The 25,023-nt window shown below is 37.4% G+C and overlaps 1 protein-coding gene across 6 annotated transcripts in view; it reads right to left on the bottom strand.

Annotated features, from left to right (window-relative positions):
• Positions 1 to 25,023, bottom strand: part of FNDC3A (fibronectin type III domain containing 3A) — a 113,285-nt gene that overhangs the window by 61,806 nt on the left and 26,456 nt on the right. For all 6 annotated transcript variants that reach the window (XM_027557265.1, XM_027557263.1, XM_027557261.1 and 3 more), the window contains one exon: positions 10,889 to 10,964. In XM_027557265.1, the coding sequence (XP_027413066.1) occupies positions 10,889 to 10,964 (76 nt within the window). The remainder of the gene's footprint in view (positions 1 to 10,888; positions 10,965 to 25,023) is intronic.

The following is a 25,023-nucleotide window of genomic DNA, read 5'->3' as shown; positions in this document are numbered from 1 at the left end:
AATATTCATCAAAATTATCAAGTTATACAGAAAACATAAACAAGGAAAGACATTCCTATAATCCTACCACAGAGGGGCAGGCACTTGAAGGAAATGTGCTCAAATTACTTTTGATGCATATGTACTTATTAAAAGTAATATTTTTCCTTATTACAAAAAAGCTAATTATGTTGACACCCTCAGTAATGTATAATCAATAAAGAGACTTCAAGATTCAAGTCCTGATTAAACAAAACTACTAATTAATAATCTTTTTAATCTTCCATTTTGGGGAAATAAAAAGCAAAACCAGAGCTTATCCTTGTGTGTCCCTCAGGAAGTCTTTCCTAGTCGCTGGGCTGGTTTGGATGTTCCTACCAGAGCTTCTATAGCACCCTTCCTGTTTTCCTCCACCACAGCCCTTGTCTCATGTTACTGACAATCTCCCTATGAGATCACAAACTTTGTGGAGGGCAGGGATAGGGTCTATCTTACTCACCAGTAAATCCCCAGAGTTTTGGAATAGTAACTGTTCATATTGAGTTCATAATAATTTGCTAAATAAAAGAATGGCTTTTAAATGAAACCTAATATCCTAATCTAGACTCAGCAATTTACTCAGCAACTCAATCTTCTAAATAATCTACGCTCTACCACCATACAGTTTTAATGCTTATAATGATTTAGGGCACTGGAAGATTCTAAATTATTTTCAGTACATTCTGTTCACTAAGGCTAAATTTAAGTGTTTATTTTGTAAATATTTTCAGTTACACGATTTGGAAAAAGATTTTCTGGTTTTCAGTTAATCAGAAAGGTATTTTAACAAGAACACCTTGCCCCAGGTTAAAGTTTAAGGCATATACCTTACACCATACTAAGTTAGACTGCTTAATCAACACTCTAATAATATCATCTTTAGCAAAAATACTTAAATCCAACTGATGAAAATTTCTTCCCCAAAAGATGAGAAGGTAGAATTGAAAGATACAAATCTTCCTGTCAACCATCCCCATCATTTTAGGGTAATAAAAATTAAGATCTTTCTCAAGTATAAATGAAAAAGAACCTTTTCAAATTCTAGTATTTAGAGAGTTTGAATTCGCTCAGTCATGTCTGACTCTTTGCGACCCCATGGATTATAGCCCACCAAGCTCCTCCATTCATGGAATTTTCTAGGCAAGAGTACTGGAGTGGGTTGCCATTTCCTTCTCCAGGGGATCTTCCCAACCCAGGGATCAAACCTGGGTCTCCCTCATTATAGGCAGACACTTTACTGTCTGAGCCACCAGGGAATCCCAATATATAAAATACGGTACTATTTACTCCTTAAATTTCTTATGGTAGATTCTCTCCTCGAAGATCAATAAATGAAATGAAACATGCTTTCTCAGTGCTCTGAGGAAAAAATTATATCTTACAATGAAAAGTAAGAGGGTTTTTTTCCCCCTAGCATCATGTAGTACAACATACATAAAGCTATGTTGTACTTTTTGATAGGGTTGGTCTTAGGGTTCAGAGATGAATCTATAAAGTCCTTAGGGTATAGTAATTTGGTTTTGGATCTTTTGAAATAAGACACTCCCGTTTCTAGAATAGAATTTTGAATGACTTGTAGTAAATATATGAAAATATTTCGGAAAAAAGTATGTGGTTGAGAGAAGCTAACTATTGTTAAGTCATGAGTAGAGTGCCATCTCAGATACTTATGTTTGAGAAATGGCTGTAAAGTGTGGATTTTGCAGCCAGACTACCAGAGTTCAGGTCCCAGCTCAGCTGTTCAGTCACCCGAAACTGGCCAAGTTATTAACCTAGGTCTCAGTCTTCTTGTCCATAAAATGAAGGCAGTAATAGCTATCTCACAGGGGTGATAGGAGAATTAAATAGATTAATTACATTCAGAATGTTTACAAAAGTAACTGGTACAGTAATTGTTCAATAACCATTAGATAGTATCATACATGCTAATTAAATTATAAGTCACTTTCTGCCCTTTTAACCATTACTTGCAGTTCTATAGAGCATTGGTTTTGCAGTTAGAAATAAGTGCGGAAATAAAGACAACTTTGTTGCTTATTCCTAAAATAAGTCAAATAACATTTACAGTTTCTATAAATGCAAGGGACAGTTCCAGGTACTAACGGGGAAGGAAAGGAGATCTAGACACAATATAGTCTGTACCATAATCATTTGAGAAAGGCTAATGTGGGTCTAGACACCTGCATGTTTAAACTTCCCTGTTGAGTCTGATCCCTTGGTGAAGGGATGAAAATTTTAATCTTTACAGCCAGAAAGACCTTCCTTTGAGTCCCAGATCTTTCAGTAACTAGCTATGAGACTAACGAACCCCAAGTTTCTCACTCTGTTAAGGTTTAAGTAAGATTAATTGTACACACCACAATGCTGTCAGACAATGAGAACTCAATTACATGATTAGTGGTGGACTCTAAAACAGAAAAAAGACAAAAACCAGTAAGTGACATATAAATCAATAAAAGACATATGCCAAGTTAGAGATATAGGCCAGACAATGAATGGAAAAGGAAACTGAGGAGTACTTTTTAACCCTGGGGTGGTCAGAAAGAATCTCAAGAGATGGGGAACTAGTTTGTACTGCGTTTTGAAGAACTGCAAAAAATTCAGAAAGCTCTTGTGTGTACACATGTGAATGCACACTCTTATGTAATTTTCAATGAAGGGGCAATGTAAACAAAGGTATGAGAGGGGTCTCTGTAAGAAATATATGGAGACTGGTGCTGTGCTTAGTCGTTCAGTTGTGTCCAACTCTTTGCGACCCCATGGACTGAAGTCCACCAGGCTCCTCTGTCCATGGGGATTCTCCGAGCAAGAATACTGAAATGGGTGGCCATGCTCTTCTCCAGGGGTAGAAACTGGAGTATCTACTAATTCTAGTATATCTGGAGTAGAAATTTCTGAAACTAAAACTAGAAAGAAAGACTGGAATGAGTTGGTGGAGTGCCTAGAAAATAAGGCTAAGAGTCCTATGCTGTATGAAATGAAAGAAGGCAAGGTTTTTTAGTTTGTTTTTAGCATAGTAATAAAAAAAAGTCATGCTTTAGGAAGGCCAAACTTGTAGTTACAGAAACAAATATGGAAAATAACATTTCTGTAAAGAAATTTGAATCCAAATCAATGTGGGACTAATGTGCTTATTAAAAGACCTCCCTTGTGGCTCTGCTGGTAAAGAATCTGCCTGCAATGCAGGAGACCTGAGTTTGATCCCTGGGTTGGGAAGATCCTCTGGAGAAGGGAAAGGCTACGCACTCCAGTATTCTGGCCTGGAGAATTCCATACACTCTATGGTCCATGGGGTTACAAAGAGTTGGACACGACTGAGCGACTTTCACAGTAACGTGCTCAAAAGGGCATGAAACTACTCAATTAGGTATGCTGCAGCTAAGTCGCTTCAGTCGTGTCTGACTCTGTGCGATCCCATAGACGGCAGCCCACGAGGCTCACCCGTCCCTGGGATTCTCCAGGCAAGAACACTGGAGTGGGTTGCCATTTCCTTCTCCAGTGCATGAAAGTGAAAAGTGAAAGTGAAGTCACTCAGTTGTGTCCAACTCTTCTCGACCCCATGGACTACAGCCCACCAGGCCCTCCGTCCATGGGATTTTCCAGGCAAGAGTGCTGGAGTGCCATTGCCTTCTCCGTCAGTTAGGTATAATACATACTTAAACAGATTTCTGTGACAAGTTTTAATCAAATCCAGTTAGAAAGTATAGCTCTCTAATGTGGCTATTTGTGAAAATTTCTCCAGTTTTTCAAGGGCTTTCCTGGTGGCTCGGATAGTAAAGAATCTGCCTGCAATACAGGAGACCCGAGTTCGATCTCTGGGGGAGGAAGATCCCCTGGAAAGGGAATGGCAACCCCACTCCAGTATTCCTGCCTGGAGAATTCCACAGACAGATGAGCCTGGCGGTTACAGTCCATGGGTTTGCAAAGTGTTGGACACAACCGAGCAACTAACATTTTCACTTTCCCCAATTTATACAGCTAGTCAGATTCATTTGATAAATTACAGTATCATCAGCCTTGGTTTCCTCATTTAGGAAGAAGCTGCTTCATACAAACAGTACTCAACTTATTAGAAAGTCAACTGGCAAAATAGGTATTTCAAATCCAGAATGTACTACTCCATGCTTTCAACTTTATAAATGGTAGTAAGGCTCTGCTATAATTAAAAACTCACAAAATAAGTACTGATATGGCCTAAAAAGTAGTTAAAATATTGTGCATGTGCGATGACAACAGAGTAGAATGACCTTTTTCTATTACTGTAAAATATATCAGAATGTATCAAATACTTAAAAATACCTTATACACTTAAGGTATATATATATGTATATGCAGTGTATATACATATATATATGTGTGTGTGTGTATATATATATTTGACATGGCCTCCACTGGGCTGAGGTCACTGACTAAACAAACTCCAAATGATGAAAATCTCAAGAGGGACAAGGAGGAACAGTGGAGAAATACTAATCACATTGGGACAGGTAAAATGTGGCTGAGGGAAGGTAGACAAGTATCTTTTGGGTAAAAATAAAGGGGGGCGGTTCTTATATACAATTCTTATATTTTACAAGATTCAAAAATGAAAAAGTATAAAAAAGAAGAGAAGAAAAACTTTCCCTTCATCCCTGTTCCCAATTTTATGCACCACCACTCCGTAAGCAAACACTGTAATTATTTTTTGGAGGATCTTTGAAGATTTTCAGTTATTATTATTATTTAAAATAGCCTGTGGCATCTATCAGTTGTTTTCTGGTATTTGTTCTTCACTTCTTCCATAGTAATAATCTTCTGAGTGTTAGCTGGATCCATGGGCACCTCATCCAAAGGCAACTTTTAGTTTTCTTATTTAGTTAGACGTGAGCAGCTAAGCTATGGCCAGTGAGCATAAGTTACCTGTATAATCTCCAAAGTATGTCCTTAAAGAAAGAGGGCATATCTTTTATCTCTTCTTCTCTTCCTCTTTTCCATTCTGTCTGGGCCATGAACATTGGTGGTGAGCCACCATGGATCATGCAGACGAGTGTAATATTCTAGGGATGGCAGATCAAGATGGAAGTAACCTGAGTTCCTTCACTACCTATAGGGCAAAGAACTCCATACAAATACTAACAGACCTCTGAACATGACGCATGAGAGAAAAAATGTTCACATTATAATTGTCATAGTTTTCTATTGCTCTTTTAACATTAGCACAAACTTAGTGGTTTTAAGAAACACCCATTTATTAGCCCACAGTTCTGTAGTTCATAAATCCGTGTGTTGTATAAACTGGGTTTTCTACTCAGGGTCTCACAAAGTGAAAATCAAAGTACTGGCTAGGGTGTGTTCTCATTTAGAGGCTGGAGTCCTTTTACAATCTCATGAGGCTGTGGTGGAATTGAGATTCTTATGGCTCTAGGACTAAGATTCTCATTTCCTTGCTAGCTATTTTACGCAATTATATTTCTAGGTCTTACATTCCTTTTGCCATCACCACTCATTAAAGTTTTTTTAATTGAAATTTTTATCACTTAAAAAAAAACAGAACTCACTGAACTGGTTGAGATTTCCTATTTTCAAGAGAACAACTTTAACAATAATATTTTATTCATTAGGAACATAAAGAATTGAAGACAACTTAATTTGCCTGAATTTTCCTTTTTTAGCATAAACATTGCAGTGTTCTCTTAACCAAGTCATATATAACACAGTTTCTCTTGAAAAGTAACATTTAATAGCATTTAGGGACAATCTGGGACTATTACACAAAGTACTCAGGATGAATCATTCACTTAACCTAAAATGGGCTGAATTTATGAATGGATGATCCATTATGTTTCATTTTAAAAAACAAGACTCATTAATATTTCAAAATGAGTCTTTTGAGCCTCTCTAGGCAATGGCACCCCACTCCAGCACTCTTGCCTGGAAAATCCCATGGACGGAGGAGCCTGGTGGGCCGCAGTCCATGGGGGTCGCTAAGAGTCGGACACGACTGAGCGACTTCACTTTCACTTTTCACTTTCATGCATCGGAGAAGGAAATGGCAACCCACTCCAATGTTCTTGCCTGGAGAATCCCAGGGATGGGGTCGCACAGAGTCAGACACGACTGAAGCGACAGTAGCAGCAGCAGCAGCAGCGAAACTGATATTTTCATTTTAGAAGGAAAAATGTAGAGGACAAATTTTTTAATAGTGGATTTCCACCACATAGTTACTTATACTTTTAGAGTATTTCCTAAGGGTAGTTAAGCTTTCCTAAGTAATGTATAAAAGATATAACTTCTCCATGATTTAGTTTGTTAAATTATGAAAAAAGTAAATAACAGCTAATCATATGGTAAAGAGACTACTACATATGGTTTGGACTTGAGTTAATTATAATTTCCATATACCTTAAAACTTCATGTAGTTCAGTCATATTTGTAGTAAAAAAAAAGCCCTTAGTCCAAAGATAATCAGTGGTCTTTTAAAAAATTCTTGGAATACTGATCTGAGTTTAGTTCAGTCGCTCAGTCATGTTCGACTCTTTGCAACCCCATGAATCACAGCACGCCAGTCCCCCCTGTCCATCACCAACTCCCAGAGTTTACTCAAACTCATGTCCATTGAGTCGGTGACACCATTTAGCCATCTCATGCTCTGTTGTCTCCTTCTCCTCCTGCCTCCAATCCCTCCCAGCATCAGAGTCTTTTCCAATGAGTCAACTCTTCCCATGAGGTGGCCAAAGTATTGGAGTTTCAGCTTCAACATCAGTCCTTCCAATGAACACCCAGGCCTGATCTCCTTTAGAATGGACTGGTTGAATCTCCTTGCAGTCCAAGGGACTCTCAAGAGTCTTCTCCAACACCACAGTTCAAAAGCATCAATTCTTTGGCACTCAGCTTTCTTCACAGTCCAACTCTCATATCCATACATGACGGCTGGAAAAACCACAGCCTTGACTAGACGGACCTTTGTTGGCAAAGTAATGTCTCTGCTTTTGAATATGCTATCTAGGTTGGTCATAATTTTCCTTCGAAGGAGTGTCTTTTAATTTCATGGCTGCAATCACCAGCTGCAGTGATTGTGGAGGCCCCCAAAATAAAGTCTGACACTGTTTCCACTGTTTCCCCATCTATTTCCCATGAAGTGATGCCATGATCTTCATTTTCTGAATGTTGAGCTTTAAGCCAACTTTTTCACTCTCCATTTTCACTTTCATCAAGAGGCTTTTTAGTTCCTCTTCACTTTCTGCCATAAGGGTGGTATCATCTGCATAGCTGAGGTTAATGATATTTCTCCCGGCAATCTTGATTCCAGCTTGTGCTTCTTCCACTCCAGCGTTTCTCATGATGTAATCTGCATATAAGTTAAATAACTAGGGTGACAATATACAGCCTTGATATACTCCTTTTCCTATTTGGAACCAGTCTGTTGTTCCATGCCCAGTTCTAACTGTTGCTTCCTGACCTGCATACAGGTTTCTCAAGAGGCAGGTCAGGTGGTCTGGTATTCCCATCTCTTTCAGACTTTTCCACAGTTTATTGTGATCTACACAGTCAAAGGCTTTAGCATAGTCAATAAAGCAGAAATAGATGTTTTTCTGGAACTCTCTTGCTTTTCTGATGATCCAGTGGATGCTGGCAATTTGATCTCTGGTTCCTCTGCCTTTTCTAGAACCAGCTTGAACATCTGGAAGTTCACAGTTCATATATTGCTGAAGCCTGATCTACTTATTATTAAAATAAATTTAAGATATGGCATAAGATATTACCATAATTATGAATATCTAAAAAATTGAGAGCTGGTAGAAAAATTGTTGAATCTAATTCACATTAGTGCATCCTCATTTCACAGATGTGCAAAATAATGGGCAGAATTTAAGTAATCTACTGAAGGATATAGAATCAGAACATTTTAGACTTGTGAAGAACCTTTAAAGGCATTAACTCCAACCATCCACTGAAGAGAAATTAAACCTGCTAATGGCCCCATCAAGTGAAGACTCAGTAGATGCATTACCACCTACAAAGGCAGATGGGAAACTGATTGCTCCTGAGTCTCTCTGACAGCTCTGTTTATTACAAAGTTGTTCCTCATATTAAGCTAAATCTGTTTTCCTTTAACTCCCACCCACTAGTCCCAGAACCCAGGCTGACCTACTCCCAGACTTGTACCTTTAAAAATACACCATTAAGTAATTCATACATTTTGTTATTAATATTTCTTTAAAGTTTTATTGTGAATTTAGTAAGAAAAATTATATTTCATTCTGTGAGTTACAGTAATATAGCAAACAATATAGTGACCATGATATATAAAACAGACACTTAACTTCTAATAAATTTCAGGCATTTTTAATATCAAAGATCTGACAAATCTAACAAGATTCACGGGGCCTAAGGTGTAGTTTGTACACATGTCTCAGGGATTCTAGATTATCATAGCAGGTCACTAGGGGTCCTCCTTGGATGAAATCTTCCTCTCCCATCCCCAACAAACATCCTGGGAGAAAACGGCCCTTATTTAAAACACGAATATTCGCAACCATTTAGTTTATGTTAGCCAAAATCTGGAAACAACTCAAAGGTCCCTCAACAAATGACTAAACAGACACAATATGTGGGTGTTCATGCAATGTAACACAACTCAGCAATAAAAATGAGCGAACTAATGATGCAAGAACAACATGGACGGACCTCAAACTTGTTATACTAAGTGAAAAGAAGCCAAAAGGAAAATTCTGTATATGCTTTCATTTATGAGCTACTACTAGCAAAGGTAAAACTATAAAGACAAAAGCATTCTGAACAGACCTAATGAGCACAAGGATTCAGACTAGAACACAGAGGCCAGAAGTGCCAACATCTGGAGTGCAGAGAACTCACTCTAGGGTAACAGAGTTGGGATAATTGGGATACAGAGCTTGTAACTATTTAACAAAATGTTGTTTTACTAAGGACCTAAATGTCATGTGGCTCAGTTTAGGAGAGACTTACTAACAAAATGCTCTGCAAAGGAGATGGCAAATACCAAAGAGCTGACTACGTGTGTGCTTATCCTCACCATAATCCCAAAACACATGGAGAACAGAGTGGTACTTCCTGGTGGGGACAAACGTTCCCTAACATCAGAAGCCCCTATAAAGGCAGGAAGAGTCAAGATCAGGTGTATGAGGAGAGAATGTGAGAGCAGAAAAGCAGTAATCAAGAGCAGCAGCAGTAAAGGGAAGACAAACAGGAACAGCGGTGCTGACAATAACTGCCCCAGGAGCAACAGTGCGGGTCACTCTCTGAGTTAGATGCAGCAGAAGCACCAAGAGTCCAGTAACCTCCCACCGGCAGACTAGAAAGTGACACCAGCAGCAACAGTGGTGAAACACACATCAGTAACTACTGAGAAGCTGGTCAGAGCTACCTGGAAACGAAAAGGAAAGCAGGGAGATTTAGAGGCAGAGGTAGCATCAATGGCATACTAACTCTAGTGGGTGAAGGGGCGCGGAATCAACACACCGGGGAACTGTCGATTAGCTCCTGACTTCTTGAGGTAAGGTGCGCTACTGCTTTCAACAAACCTGAATTCACTTTAACAATTTTTTTTACACGTGAGAGTCAAATCATAAAAAAATAGCCAGAAATCCAGGATTTGGCTAAATGATTAACATCTAGGCATTATTTATGGCTCACTACATTTATATTTTTACATTAAAATTTCCATATTACCATGCAATCTTAATTGGTGCTCATATTGAAAACTCTAAGGCACTAAAATATCTCTGAGTATAAAAATATATTTTCAGTACATAGTAGTTACCAAGGCAAACAAGCATACCAATATACTTAAAAATATTTTAGCAGTTAGTTTTAATAAATATCAACAGCACACCTACTAAGCAAAAGGCATTATTTTAGCACAGAGAATCAAAAGTAAAAATGACACAGTTTTTGTTGTTAAGAAATCAAAACAGAAGGAAGCGAATACTCCTTGAACATTTTTATTAAATAAGGTTTTATGTACCAAGCTAAAGACAGCATCATTATTTCTATAAATTTTGAAGTTTAGTGGAAGTTTCTCTTACAAGTGTTTATTTCATTAGGAATTTGAATTAGTAAATTAGCTAGTGGGCATCCTATTTATACAGGTCTATTAGGAGCAATAACTATTCACTAGCTCAATTACTCTTTGAAATGTGCCTCTGCACAGGTATATTTGTTAAATTTAGGACTCTCATTCAGAGTACTCACTTCCAAAATTAACTAAGATTTTAGTTTAATTAACAGGTTACTTTGGAATCAAGGACTCTTCAGTTAGAATGAATGCTGGAACTTACACAACCAAAATTCTTTTACTACACAAGAATTATGTAGTAATTCATCCAAGCAGTACATGAGTACACATAATGATGGGTCTTTATAAAAAAACCTTTTAAAGATAAGATCTGAGCTCAGTCTGGAAGCACTTGGATAGGCTGGAGGTAGTGGTGATATGGATAAATTGTAGATAAGAACAGTACAGAAAGTATTCAATATAAAAAGGGTTCAGAGAGAGCAGATAAGCCAACTTAGCAGGACTAAAGGAAAACAGTATTGAAAGGAAAGTGGGAAAAAAGCAAGCAAGGATGATGAAATGATCTTTCAAAAAGACTAAGGAAACTGAACTGGATTCACCAAAGATTTTTGAGCAGGGGAGTGACATGAAGACCATTACAGTATATTAACCAAGAAACCCTGGGAAAGAGACAAATTAGGATGCTACTACAATAGTTAAGCCATAAAGTCTGCAAAGTTCATGCCTTGGTGTGGTGGCAGTCAGAAAGAAAGGAAGAAACCACAAGCATATGACACTTTTATGTTATCATAAACTTTAGTCTTGTCTCAAAAGATAATAAATTACCATTCTTACCTGTAATGCACTGAAACTGTCCATCTTCTCTTCTTATTGTAAATGCTTCCCCTGGGTTAACTTGTACCAGAATAACCTTAAAATGAGGGGAAGAAGTATTAATTATAAGAACAGCAGATCAAATCTGCATATCAAGATATTAAACGTTGCAAGAGAGTAGATGTATGCTATTTAACAGGGAAGGAAAATGGGGACTACACATTTGCTGAAAAAATTAATTACTTCACTTTTCTGGAGATCAGACTTAAGCCAAAAGTAAGGGAATAAAAAAAGACACTGCACTGCTGACCTTCCAATTCCTAAACCCCTTTAAAAAACCAGAGTTCGGATCTGACAGTTACACTACTCTCTGTCAAATTACCGAATAGGTTCCCTTCTCCACTCAGCTTCTTCCATTTCTTACATCCCCGTATCCATGCTGCCATTCTTGAGACCTCACTCAGTTCTCAGGACAGATCAGCCGGGCAGTTTTCTTTTGTCATTCTTTAGAGAAAATGCTTTTAATGCCTGGTTTCAGTTAATACTGTCAACAGGGGGTGAGTGGACAACTGATAAAAGTAACTGCCTGAATATTTGCCAATAGTTAACTTCTAGCTCTCTTACCATTTTGAACAGAGATACATACAGCTATTGAGCATTAAGTATTCTGAACTTAAATACTACTAATATTTATATTACTTCCTGAATAACAGAAAAAACATAGGCTTGAAACATATGTTTTGGATAAGATGGCTACCACCAAAGGGCAGATTAAAGTTGACAATGACTGTAAATAATGCCATATCATGGAGACTTTACAAGTAGGCTATGACGATACATGGGCTTCCCGGGTAGCTCAGAGGTAACAAATCCATCTGCCAATGCAGGAGATGTGGGTTCAATTCCTGGGTTGGGAAGATCCCTGGAATAGGAAATGGCAACCTACTCCAGTATTCTTACCTGGGAAACCCCATGGACAGAGGAGCCTGGAGGGCTACAGTCCATGGGGTTGAAAAAGAGTCAGATACAACTTAGCGACTTAACAACAACATGATGATACATGCAAATACTAATACAAAATGGTACATAAATGTAACACAAAAAAGTGTAATGAAAATGTCCCTGATTAAAGTTATAACCATGCTTAGTATATACACTAATGAAGACCAGAAAAATCTAGAAAAATGTAATTAACATTGAACATTTCTTAAATTTCCTAATTAATAATAAAAAAATACAGTGGCTTGGTGAAATTATGGAAGAAAACAGATAAAATTTAAGAGGATCAAATGTAAAATTATTTTCTTAAAGAAAGAAATAATTTTCAAAAAAAGCAAGACAGCAGAAAAAGACATCTCTGGAGTGAGAAAGAAAGAGAAGGACCAAGATGAATTGACAGATAACAGAAATCTGGAAGCCTGACATGAATACCTCTAAACAAACAGGGCATACAGCCTGGGGAAAGTCAGAGCTAAGGAAACCTGAGGTATCATTTAGTCCAACGCAGATTTATTTTTTTTTTAAGTAAAATAAGAGATTATTGTTGTTACTGAAAAGTTACTTCATCTTACAAGACCATTCAAACAAACTTTCTCTTAAGGTAAACTCCCAATGCAGTGGACTTAAAACTTATCAACTAACTACTTAAAGTGAGGCAATTTCAAATGGACATTTACCACCTTGGAATCTGAACTACTACATAAAAGTGCCAAACTGTATCCAAATGTCAGGGCACAGTCATTTATTAGTAATATCTACATGTATTTTAAAGGAAACACAATAATGAGTGAACAATTTTTTATTATTTTTATCAGCACAGATCTGTTGCTTTAAGGATATGCCCTCTAGCATAGGAGAAACGCACAAATTTACAGGACAGAGAAAGAACATACACTGGACACAATGTTTATAAGATTTCTCCTGAACTGATGCTGGACACCTGCCTGCCTCTTACTTTCCATATTTTCCTGTACTGACCGCCCTATAGCTTTTCAGCTATCCGTCTGCTCTATTCCGTTCAATCTAGTATTCCATAGTCAGAAGTTTCATCATCTTCATTTCCTGGCCTATGATTTATTTACTATTCTCCAGCACTATCTGATACACACTTGACTTCTGCTGACATTTTCCTATGAGGAACTACTTCCTTCTTTAGGAAACACTACTCTTCCTTCAACAAGTTGACACCCTAAAGCAGAGTTAGGTAATTCCTGTATTAGAGACATAGCACTTTGTATATCCTTCTATTAAAATACTTGGTACATGACTGTATTCACTTGTTTGCATGTTGTCAACTCTGCTACAATACACATGAGCCCTTTACTTCAGTCTACTTATTTTTATACGCAGAGACTACAGAAGATGAAGAAATGTTTGCTGAATTAACTACTGTTCAGTCTCTAAATAGCTCCTAAATCTTTTCTTCTGGCTTTGAGAACAGGGCTAGCTGATAAAACTTTCTGTGATGATGAAAGTATTCTATAATGGTGCTGTCTGATAATAGCCTGTAGCTATATTTGGCTATACATGGCCTGAAAATGTACACAAGCGCTACTGAGCATTTGGAATGTGACCAGTGAGAATGAAGAACTCATCTTCTTTAATCTTCTTCATTTTAATTAAATAGCCACATGTAGTTAATGGCTACTGAGTATAGCTCTAGATTCCCCAAACTCCAAAATTATATTTCCAACTAATTTCTGGATTTATTTACCTTGATAAAATGCAGATACCCAATCTTATTATGTCTAAATTTAAATTCATTATATGATTTTCCTAAGAAATTAAGCCAGGAAATTGATTTCACAAACAAGTATGAACTACTTAAACATCAAAATGTTATTAAGCTGACTTCACTATTAAGAACTTTGAATCATGCTTTGTTCTTCACTGGATCCTGTCAATCTGTAGAGGGGCTGGCTGATGTAACACATTTCAGCTGAAGTCTACAAAGAGATTAATAACTGTAAATAAAAGGGCAGCTATCAAACTAATGAATTTGAGTTTAATTCTTAGTCCTATGAAGGACTTTTTAAACTCAGGTAAGAATACCAGCATATAGAGAAACAATTGAGATCTGTTAACCATTCACTCTTTTAACTGACAAGTAATTAATGAGCAAATACTAAACATCAGGCACGTTTTGCAGAGCTGAGAATATACAGATGAATCATTAAGGGAAATCAGTTACAGCCAATTACAATGCTAAGCTAGAATACAAGGTATGCAATATAATATGTGATAAACAGAAAATACTTTCTATTAGGGCCATCTGTCTTCACAATTGCTTTTTTAGAAATAAAGCACTATAATAGAAAAAATATGAATTTGGAATCAGACAATTCTATACTGAAATTCTGCTCTATTGCTTAATAAATGTGGTTTTTAGACAAATTATTTAAACTCCATGAACTTTAGTGTCCTCTTCTAAAATGTAGTGTTTTTGAAGGATTAACAGAAACACTGTATGTAAAATGCCAGCACAGTGCCTGACATACAGCAGACCCTCAAAAACAATTAACTTTTCCTTTAATTAGGGTTGTTTTGCATTTAATCTTTTATCTAGACTGTGGAATACTTCATTACAGTTTATGGCAGAATAACATTTCACTGTATCACATTTTGTTTATTCATTTGTTGATGGACATTTGGATTGTTACCACCTTTGGGCTATTAATAAAAAAGCTGTACAAATTTTTATATGGACATGTTTTCATTTCTCTTGAGTAAATACCTAGAAGAACTGCTGGGTCATAGCATAGCTGCATGTTTGATTGGGGAATTGCCATATTGTTTTCAAAGTGGATACACCAGTTTACATTCTCACCAGCAGGGTATGAATGTTCCAATTTTTCCAGGTTTTTGTTAACACTTGCTACTATTTGACTTTTATTCTAGCCATTTTACTGGGTATGGTTTCATTTGCATTTTTCTAAACATTAATGACATCATTAATTAAATTAACTGAACGTTAATGCCAACAAAGGTCCATCTAATCAAAGCTATGGTTTTCCACTAGTCATGCATGGATGTGAAAGCTGGACTATAAAGAAAGCTGAGCGCCGAAGAACTGATGCTTTTGAACTGTGGTGTTGGAGAAGACTCTTGCGAGTCCCTTGGACTGCAAGGAGATCCAACCAGTCCATTCTAAAGGCAATCAGTCCTGAATATTCATTGGAAGGAGTGATGCTGAAGCTGAAACTCCAATACTTTGGCCACCTGATGCAAAGAACTGACTGTTTTGAAGAGACCCTGATGCTGGGAAAGATTGAGGGCAGGAGGAGAAGGGGACGACAGAGGATGAGATGGTTGGATGGCATCACTGACTGAATGGACATGAGTTTGAGTAAGCTCCGGGAGTTGGTGATGGACAGGGAGGCTTGCCATGCTGCAGTCCATGGGGTCGCCAAGAGTCGGACACGACCGAGTGACTGAACTGAACATTAATGAAACATTACTGAAACATTAATGATGTTGAACAACTTTTAATGTACTTATTGGTCATGTACATACCTTCTTTGAAGAAATGAGCATTCAAAACCTTTGCCCAGTTTTTATTTGGGTTAATTGTCTTTTCATTGCTGAGTTCTAAGAGTTCTGTAAATATTCTGAATACAAGATCTGACAGATTTACAATGTTGCATCAGAAGCTCTTTTGAAAGAAGAAACGTGTTTATAGTTAATTTTTCCCTAAACTTGTGGTGTATCTTTTTCATTTTTGTTCAATATTCATGTTTGTATATATCTAATATTAGTACTGATACATACCTATTGATTTGTAAGGCTTTTTTTTTCCAGTTTATGTCAGCGGCATCATTATATTAATATAATGATCATATATAATATCCCTCCTCTAATTTGCTGTTTTATGCACCTTTTTACTTTTTAAGATTTATCCATAGTAGAGGCTCATACAATGGAATACTGGTAATCATATTCTAGCATTCCATTGTATGAGGGCTTCCCAGGTGGCACTAATGGTAAAGAACCCACATGCCAATGCGGGAGACATAAGAGACACATGTTTGATCCCTGGGTTGTGAAGATCCCTTGCAGGAGGGCACAGCAACCCAATCCAGTACTCCTGCCTGGCTAAACCCATGGACAGAGGAGCCTGGTGGGTTACAGTCCATGGGGTATCAAGAGTCAGACACGATTGAAGTGACAGCATGCACACAGGCATTCTATCATATGAATCCTCTAAATCCTATTCATTTCTCTGTTAGATATTTATATTACTTCTTGTTTTCTTGTTATTACAAAGCAATGAACAGGCACGCACATGTGCCCTTGTATACATGTATAAGATTTTCTGTAAGATAACTACCTAGAAGAATATTATATTAGGTCTGCACTTTTTCAGTTTTATTAAATATTGCCAGGCCACTTCCAAAAATAGTTGCGCCAGCAGTGTATGAAGGATTCCACTGCTCCACAGACTTACTATATTTCAGGTTTCTTAATATTTACATTATCACTAAGGTTTTAATTAGCATTTCCCTTCTTCAAAACAGTTCCAAACTCCTTTTTCTCCCAAAACCCTTAATTAGTCCAGTGAATCATCCCCAAGAAGATAGGGTACTTTGTTACATACAGGCACTTTGTTGCCAACTTTGCAGCTAACATGAAATTCTTTCCTTATACTCTAAGCACTCATTAATGTGCCAGTTAAGTTTACCAATGGTTTTAGTTTTAAAAGATGAGTTTTTATATTACATAGGCATGTGTTAAGTCGCTCAGTCGTGTCCAACTCTTTGTGACTGCATGGACCATAGCCCACCAGGCTCCTCTGTCCATGGGATTCTCCAGGAAAGAATACTAGAGTGGGATGCCATGCCCTTTTCCAGGGGATCTTCCCGACCCAGGGATCAAACCTGGTTCTCCTGCACTTCAGGCAGATTCTTTACCGACTGAGCCATTAGGGAAGCATACATAGGTACACAGACCAATACGCGGTCAATTATATGTTTACAGATCCTTAGGAGACACTGGAATTGATGTTTACTAATAATAGGTATTTTATTTAGATATTCCCCAAGTAGAGGCATATCTATTTTTGTTCACACAAGAGGCATGTGGATATTTCCTTTAAAATTCAAATAGTATATATATCTATCATGATAATAGATAAAATGAAACAGACAGACAATTCCAAATGTTGATCTGACTGCAGAGCAAATGCCAAAAACATGCTGCTTGTGGAACTGGTGCTGCCTCTTTGGAAACCTTTTTTTTTGCCAATAGCAGGACAGGAAAAAATAATCTTACCCTAGAGGGAAGCAGCAGCTATTTGGGGAAAATAATAGTACTCTACAATTAGGAAAAACTGAAGCAGTAATAAAAGCTTGGTGTTTGAGGGAATATGAGAGGAGTTCAATTGTATTTGAGGTATTGGGGATATATAAGTAGAAACAAACAAACAAAAAAAATAGCAGTTACTACTTGAACATGTATTAATATATTCCCTATGACCCATGCACTCCATTGCATACTCATGTGCAGAAGTTGTGTACAGGAATGTTCTTGAAGAATCACTTGTGGTAAGCAAAAACTGGAAACAACCCAATTTTCCATCAACAATAAATTGAAGCAACTAAGGCATATTTATAGGATGGAATATTATACAGCAAATACTATATATAGCTATGAATGGTAACAGGAATGAATGTCATATGTTGACCAAAATAATGCATACTGTATAATTCTACTTATGTAAAATTCAAAGACAGGGAAAACTAATCTTTGGTTTGGGGAAGTAAAAAGGGATAGATATTCTTTGGGAGAGAGGGAATACTTCTAGGAAGGATTAAAAGCATAATCCTTCCCAAGAGACTTCTTGGGATTACCTTTCAAATCCTTCCCAAGAAGCCTCTTGGGGGTGCTGGTAAAGTTCTATTGCTTGACCTGAGGATGGTTACAGGGGTTATGCTCCTTTCAGTTTTTTTAATTGGCCTGTACAGAAATGATTTGTGCACTTCTCTGACTTATGTTGGTTTTAAATAAAGACATTCTTAAAATCTTAAACAGTTCAGATAAAGCAAAATTTTAACCTCTTGCCAACAAGCTCCTCTTTCCTAAGAAGAACTACTGTTAATAAATGGATATATATGTGTACAGAGCTTTTCTTCCTGTGATATATGTGTATGTATACTTGGAACTGCATGGCTTTTTTCCTTTTTTAAATTGTTAGAACTTTTTTTTTAAGTTTAAAAAGTAATAAATCCACAAGATTAAAAAAATACTCAAACAGTACAAAATGTTGTATAAAATGTAAACTCTTTTTCTGGGGTCAGTCCCTGCTTATAATTTCTTGTATAATTTTCTGTCATGTGTTTATATATGTGTGCATATTTGTCTGATTTTCAAAATGTTCTTTTTTGAAATATCACATAAATGCATTTCAGGAATTTGACTCCTGGGCATTTTATCTGGCGGTTAAGTAGATATACAACAGTACTTGAATATAAAACAACCATAAGTATATTATTGAAAGGGAAACATTATGAGAACTGAAAAAGCAGAATTCAACTTCTAGTTCTACAAACATCTGTATAGTTTTTGACAAAAAAAATCTTGCTTTGTATTAAGCTAACGTAAGAACATACAAAAGATCATGGGAAAAATCATCTTTGTAAAAAGTCTTTTCGTTTAGTGTCTCTTATTACAGAAGTTTATAATCAGATTCACTTTAAAGAATTTTCAGTATCCCATGGATAAATTTCAGTTGAATGCATTTCCTTATTTATTTAGTGCTGCTTACCAGTTACTCTTTATTTCTTCCTCACTTCAGTCCAACTTACATTTCTTAAAAGTCAACAATTCTTACATGATTCTGGGGCACAGGAGCTGACTAAGTACAGAATTCCTTAACTAGAGAATTAGGAATTATTCTAACTGTATACTATCCAGGAGTTAATTTAATAGAATATCTATTGTTTTTAGATCAGAGTCCATCAAAATTCCATGACCATTATGCTTTATTTCACTAAGATGCTGTTCCCTTTAGATTTGATGATTCTGTCTTCCACAACAGGTTTAAGTGTGTGTATATACTCATAAATATTTCACTAAAATAATGTAAAAATTTTAATGTTTTAAGTTATAGAAACAGCTAAGTGTCAATACATTGCAGGGCTGCGGCAAGGTTTCCTAGGAGGTGGCATATGCTCTAAATTGGTGTCCAATATATGTTGCTGTTTCTCTCATAGCCAGTCCAAGTCCAAGAATCAAGGGATAAAAACGAGAGGGATACCACTCTCTTGCAATAAAAATATAATAAGAGATTATTATCCTGCAAGGTTGCTAGATATTAAAGCAATATACAAAAATAAGCTGTGTTTCTATTTACCAACAACAGAACATGAAATTTTATACACATGGATACAATTTATAACAGCTTAGATATACCAACTTGAACTTTAAGGACTGAAAAATTCAATACTGTAAAGATGTCAATTCTCTCCTAAGTTGATCTACAGATGCAAAGTAATCCAAATCCGAATCTCAGAAGGTTGTATCTGTGTATACTGAGAGGCTATTTCTAAAATTTGTATGTAACGCGAAGGCCAAGCATGTCAAAACACTCTCAAAGAACAACAAAGTGAGACAGTTTGCCCTACCAGATTTCAAGACGTTATTTAAAGTATCGGTGTGTTCTTGGCATAGGGATAATCAAAACAGATCAACAGAATAGAATTAATAAATCAGAAAAGATTCCACAGATTTATGGTAACTTAATTTATGGCATAAATATCACTGTGAAGCAACAGGAAAATGACAGTTGTTTCAATAAATGGTATGAGATAATTTGATATACCTATGGAAAAATAATCAGATTAACACAATTCACAGAAGAAAACTCCAGTGGATTTTTGAATAAAATGTTCAAAGTGAAACCATACTTTTTAGAAGATAATGTAGAAAAACATTTTTATTACCTCAGTGTAGGGAAGAATTTTTTAAACAAACAAAAAATACAAACTCTAGATAAAAGAACTGATAAATGTGACTACATTAAAATTAAGAATTGTTCATCAAGATACTGAAAAGTATGGTTATAAGGATAAGAGAAAATATTCACTACACTGCTGCTGCTAAGTCGCTTCAGTCATGTCTGACTCTGTGCGACCCCATAGACGGCAGCCCACCAGGCTCCCCCGTTCCTGGGATTCTCCAGGCAAGAACACTGGAGTGGGTTACCATTTCCTTCTCCAATGCATGAAAGTGAAAAGTGAAAGTGAAGTTGCTCAGTTGTGTCCAACTCTTAGTGACCCCATGGACTGCAGCCCACCAGGCTCCTCCATCCATGGGATTTTCCAGGCAAGAGTACTGGAGTTGGGTGCCATTGCCTTCTCCAATTCATTACACTGGTGCCTGATAAAAGGTTTATATCCAGAATATATACAAAGGGTTTTGACAAATCGAAAGAAAAAAACAGCAACAAACTAGGAACTGCCTAGATGTCCATTAAGAATAGAAGAGATAAATCAATATACTGTTGTAAATTCATACATGGAATCCTGTACAGCAAGGAAAAGAACACATTTCAGCAACATACAACAAAAAATGAATCACAATGTTGGATAAAACCAGGAAGACACAAAAGATCAGTTATAGTAAAGATTACTTTAAAGATCAAGAATAGGCAAATCTAAACCGTTATTGCTTAGTGATAGATATATACATAAAACTATAAAGAACAGTCTGGCAGTAATTCCCATAAAAGTAAAGGTAATGGTAACCTCCAAAAATGGGTATTGTGATGTAGAAGGAATACACAGGGGATTTCTAGGATGTTGGCAGTTAGTCTGGCTGGCAGTTATAAGAATTTATGTTTTATAGTCATGTGCTATATCTTTGTTTTATGTACTTTTCTATATATATAGGTTGTAACTTACAATTTAAACAGGTTTTGAAAAAAGTAAGCTGAGGGTATGTTCCCTGTTTTCTTAGATTCTCTTTCTGGCATCTGTTCATCACAGGACCAATTACTTTAACCATATTTTCTTATTTTCTGTGTTCTTGATGCTTTGGCATTTATGGTTGAGCTGGCTAGGGAAGAGACTGCCCATCCCAGGGCTAACCAATTCTTAGAAGAGGCAAAGGGCTCAGTCAGAAGCACACCCCTCACATGCAAACCAACCAATTACAAGTCTACAGATTCAACTAACCCCCTTACTGAACTCTTACAAGCCAGTATTTCTGCTGCTCTAAGTCACCCCAGGGCCAAGTAACAGGCAACTAAAGACCACCTGTATAGCCCCAAATCTGCCAGAATCATTTTTTTATTTTCTTGAGATTTAATTGACAAAACATTGTATTGGTAGTTTTAAGTGTACAGCATGATTTGATATGAATATATTACAAGATAATTACCACAGTAAGTTTAGTTAACATCTACCACCACACAGTTACAAGTTTTTTCTTGTGATGAGAACTTTTAAGATCTACTCCCTTAGCAACTTTAAAATATGGTGCTGCTAACTACAGTCATTCTGCTGTACATTACATTCCTAGGATTTATTTATCTTATAACTGGAAGTTTGTACATTTTGGCCATCTTTACCCTGTTTGCCCAGCACCCTAATTTCCCACTCTGCAATAACCAATCTGTTCTCTGTATCTACGAGCTCATTTAAAAATATATTCTATATAAATATTACTCAACTATTAGAAAGAATGCATTTACATCAGTTCTAATGAGGTGGATGAAACTGGAGCCTATTATACAGTGAAGTAAGTCAGAAAGAAAAACACCAACACAGTATATTAACGCATATATATGGAATGTAGAAAGATGGTAATGACAACCCTCCCAGTCCATCCTAAAGGAAATCAGTCCTGAATATTCATTTGAAGAACTGATGCTGAGGCTGAAACTCCAATACTTTGGCCACCTGATGTGAAGAACTGACTCATTTGAAAAGACTCTGATGCTGGGAAAGATTGAAAGCAGGAGGAGAAGGGGAAGACAGAGGATGAGATGGTTGCATGGCATCACCAACTTGACAGACATAAGTTTGGGTAAACTCTGGGAGTTGGTGATGGACAGGGAGGCCTGGTGCGCTGCAGTCCATGGGGTTTCAAAGAGTCAGACACAACTGAGCAACTGAACTGAACTGAATGACCCTACACATGAGACAGCAAAAGAGACACAGATATAAATAACAGACTTTTGGGCTCAGTGGGAGAAGGTGAGGGTGGGATGATTTGAGAGAACAGCACTGAAACACGTATATTACCATATGTGAAATAGATGGCCAGTCCAAGTTCAATGTGTGAAACAGGGCACTCAAAGCCGGTGCACTGGGACCACCCAGAGGGATGGGATGGGGAGGGGAGTTCAGGATGGGGAACACATGTACACCCGAGGCTGATTCATGTCAATGTATGGCAAAAACAACCACAATACTGTAAAGTAATTACCCTCCAATTAAAATAAATTAATAAAAAAATGTATATTCCATATATAAGTGAGACCATACCATGTCTTTGCTATTGCAAACAATGCTGTAACAAACACAACACAAGGGTACATATATCTTCTTTGAGACATGATTTCACCTACTTCAGATAAATACCAGAAGTAAAATTGCAGGATCATGTGGTAGTTCTATTTTTAATTTTTTGAGGAATCTCCATATTGTTTTCCACAATGTCTGCAACAATTTACATTCCCATCAACAGTGAACAAGGGTGCCCTGTTCTCCACATCCTTGTCAATACTGATTTCTTCCCTGCCACAATTAATGAACAGCCAATCCAAAGCTGTTTACCCTGTTGTGTCTTTCCTGAGAAAACACTAATTAATGGCTTTGGTCTAGGCTTTCTGCCTGTTTCTGCTTCCGCTTCCAGACCAAAATCTGGTATTTTCCCTGTGGTCCAGAGTGGCATGGCATGCTCTCTTCTTTCAGGAAATGTAAGTAACACAAATTTAGTCTATGTCATTACTCAAGTCACCTCCATGAATTAAAATCCTGCAGGGACAAGTGAGATAAAATAGTAATGGAGATTTGTAAAATAACAATTAAAAAATTAATGAAATGGAGAAGATTCTGATAAAAACACTAGACAGGCACTGAGTTTTGAAAGACCTTAACCAAAAGTGTCAGTTTAGTTCAGTCATTCAGTCGCGTCCAACTCTTTGCGACCCCATGAACTGCAGCACGCCAGGCCTCCCAGGCCACCAACTCCCGGAGTCACCCAAACCCATGTCCATCGAGTTGGTGATGCCATCCAACCATCTCATCCTCTGTTGTCCCCCCTTCTCCTCCTGCCCTCAATCTTTCCCAGCATCAGGGTCTTTTCAAATGAGTCAGCTCTTTGCATCAGGTGGCGAAAGTATTGGAGTTTCAGCTTCAACATCAGTCCTTCCAATGAACATCCAGGACTGATCTCCTTTAGGATGGACTGCTTGGATCTCCTTGCAGTCCAAGGGACTCTCAAGAGTCTTCTCCAACACCACAGTTCAAAAGCATCAATTCTTCGGCCCTCAACTTTCTTTATAGTCCAACGCTTGTATCCATACATGACTAATGGAAAAACCATAGCCTTGACTAGACGGACCTTTGTTGACAAAGAAATGTCTCTGCTTTTTAATATGCTGTCTAGGTTGGTCATAAATTTCCTTCGAAGGAGTAAGCATGTTTTAATTTCATGGCTGCAATCACCATCTGCAGTGATTTTGGAGCCCCAAAAAATAAAGTCAGCCACTGTTTCCATTGTTTCCCCATCTATTTGCCATGAGGTGATGGGACCAGATGCCATGATCTTAGTTTTCTGAATGTTGAGCCTTAAGCCAACTTTTTCTCTCCTCTTTCACTTTCATCAAGAGGCTCTTTAGTTCTTCTTCACTTTCTGCCCTAAGGGTGGTGTCATCTGCATATCTAAGGTTATTGATATTTCTTCCGGCAATCTTGATTCCAGCTTGTGCTTCTTCCACTCCAGCGTTTCTCATGATGACTCTGCATATAAGTTAAATAAGCAGGGTGACAATATACAGCCTTGACGTACTCCTTTTCTTATTTGGAACCAGTCTGTTTTTCCATGTCCAGTTCTAACTGTTGCTTCCTGACCTGCATACAGGTTTCTCAAGAGGCAGGTCAGGTGGTCTGGTATTCCCATCTCTTTCAGAATTTTCCACAATGTATTGTGATCCACACAGTCAAAGGCTTTGGCATAGTCAATAAAGCAGAAATAGATGTTTTTCTGGAACTCTCTTGCTTTTTCGATGATCCAGTGGATGCTGGCAATTTGATCTCTGGTTCCTCTGCCTTTTCTAAATCCAGCTTGAACATGTGGAAGTTCACGGTTCACGTATTGCTGAAGCCTGGCTTTGAGAATTTTGAGCAGTACTTTACTAGCGTGTGAGATGAGTGCAATTGTGCGGTAGTTTGAGCATTCTTTGGCATTGCCTTTCTTTGGGATTGGAATGAAAACTGACCTTTTCCAGTCCTGTGGCCACTGCTGAGTTCTCCAAATTTGCTGCCATATTGAGTGCAGCACTTTCATAGCATCATCTTTCAGGATTTGAAATAGCTCAATGGAATTCCATCACCTCCCCTAGCTTTGTTCGTAGTGATGCTTTCTAAGGCCCACTTGACTTCACATTCCAGGATGTCTGGCTCTAGGTCAGTGATCACACCATCATGATTATCTGGGTCATGAAGATCTTTTTTGTACAGTTCTTCTGTGTATTCTTGCCACCTCTTCTTAATATCTTCTGTTTCTGTTAGGTCCATACCATTTCTGTCCTTTATTGAGCCCATCTTTGCATGAAATGTTCCCTTGGTATCTCTAATTTTCTTGAAGAGATCTCTAGTCTTTCCCATTCTATTGTTTTCCTCTATTTTATTGCATTGATCGCTGAGGAAGGCTTTCTTATCTCTCCTTGCTATGCTTTGGAACTCTGCATTCATATCTTTCCTTTCTCCTTTGCTTTTTGCTTCTCTTCTTTTCACAGCTATTTGTAAGGCCTCCTCAGACAGCCATTTTGCTTTTTTGCATTTCTTTTTCTTGGGGATGGTCTTGATTCCTGTCTCCTGTACAATGACATAAACCTCCGTCCATAGTTCATAAGGCACTCTGTCTATCAGATCTAGTCCCTTAAATCTATTTCTCACTTCCACTGTATAGTCATAAGGGATTTGATTTAGGTC

This window comes from Bos indicus x Bos taurus, chromosome 12, assembly GCF_003369695.1.
Source record: "Bos indicus x Bos taurus breed Angus x Brahman F1 hybrid chromosome 12, Bos_hybrid_MaternalHap_v2.0, whole genome shotgun sequence".
Lineage (NCBI taxonomy): Eukaryota > Metazoa > Chordata > Mammalia > Artiodactyla > Bovidae > Bos > Bos indicus x Bos taurus.
The sequence above is the reverse complement of the archived record's forward strand: the minus strand, read 5'-3'. Positions and strand labels throughout refer to the sequence as shown.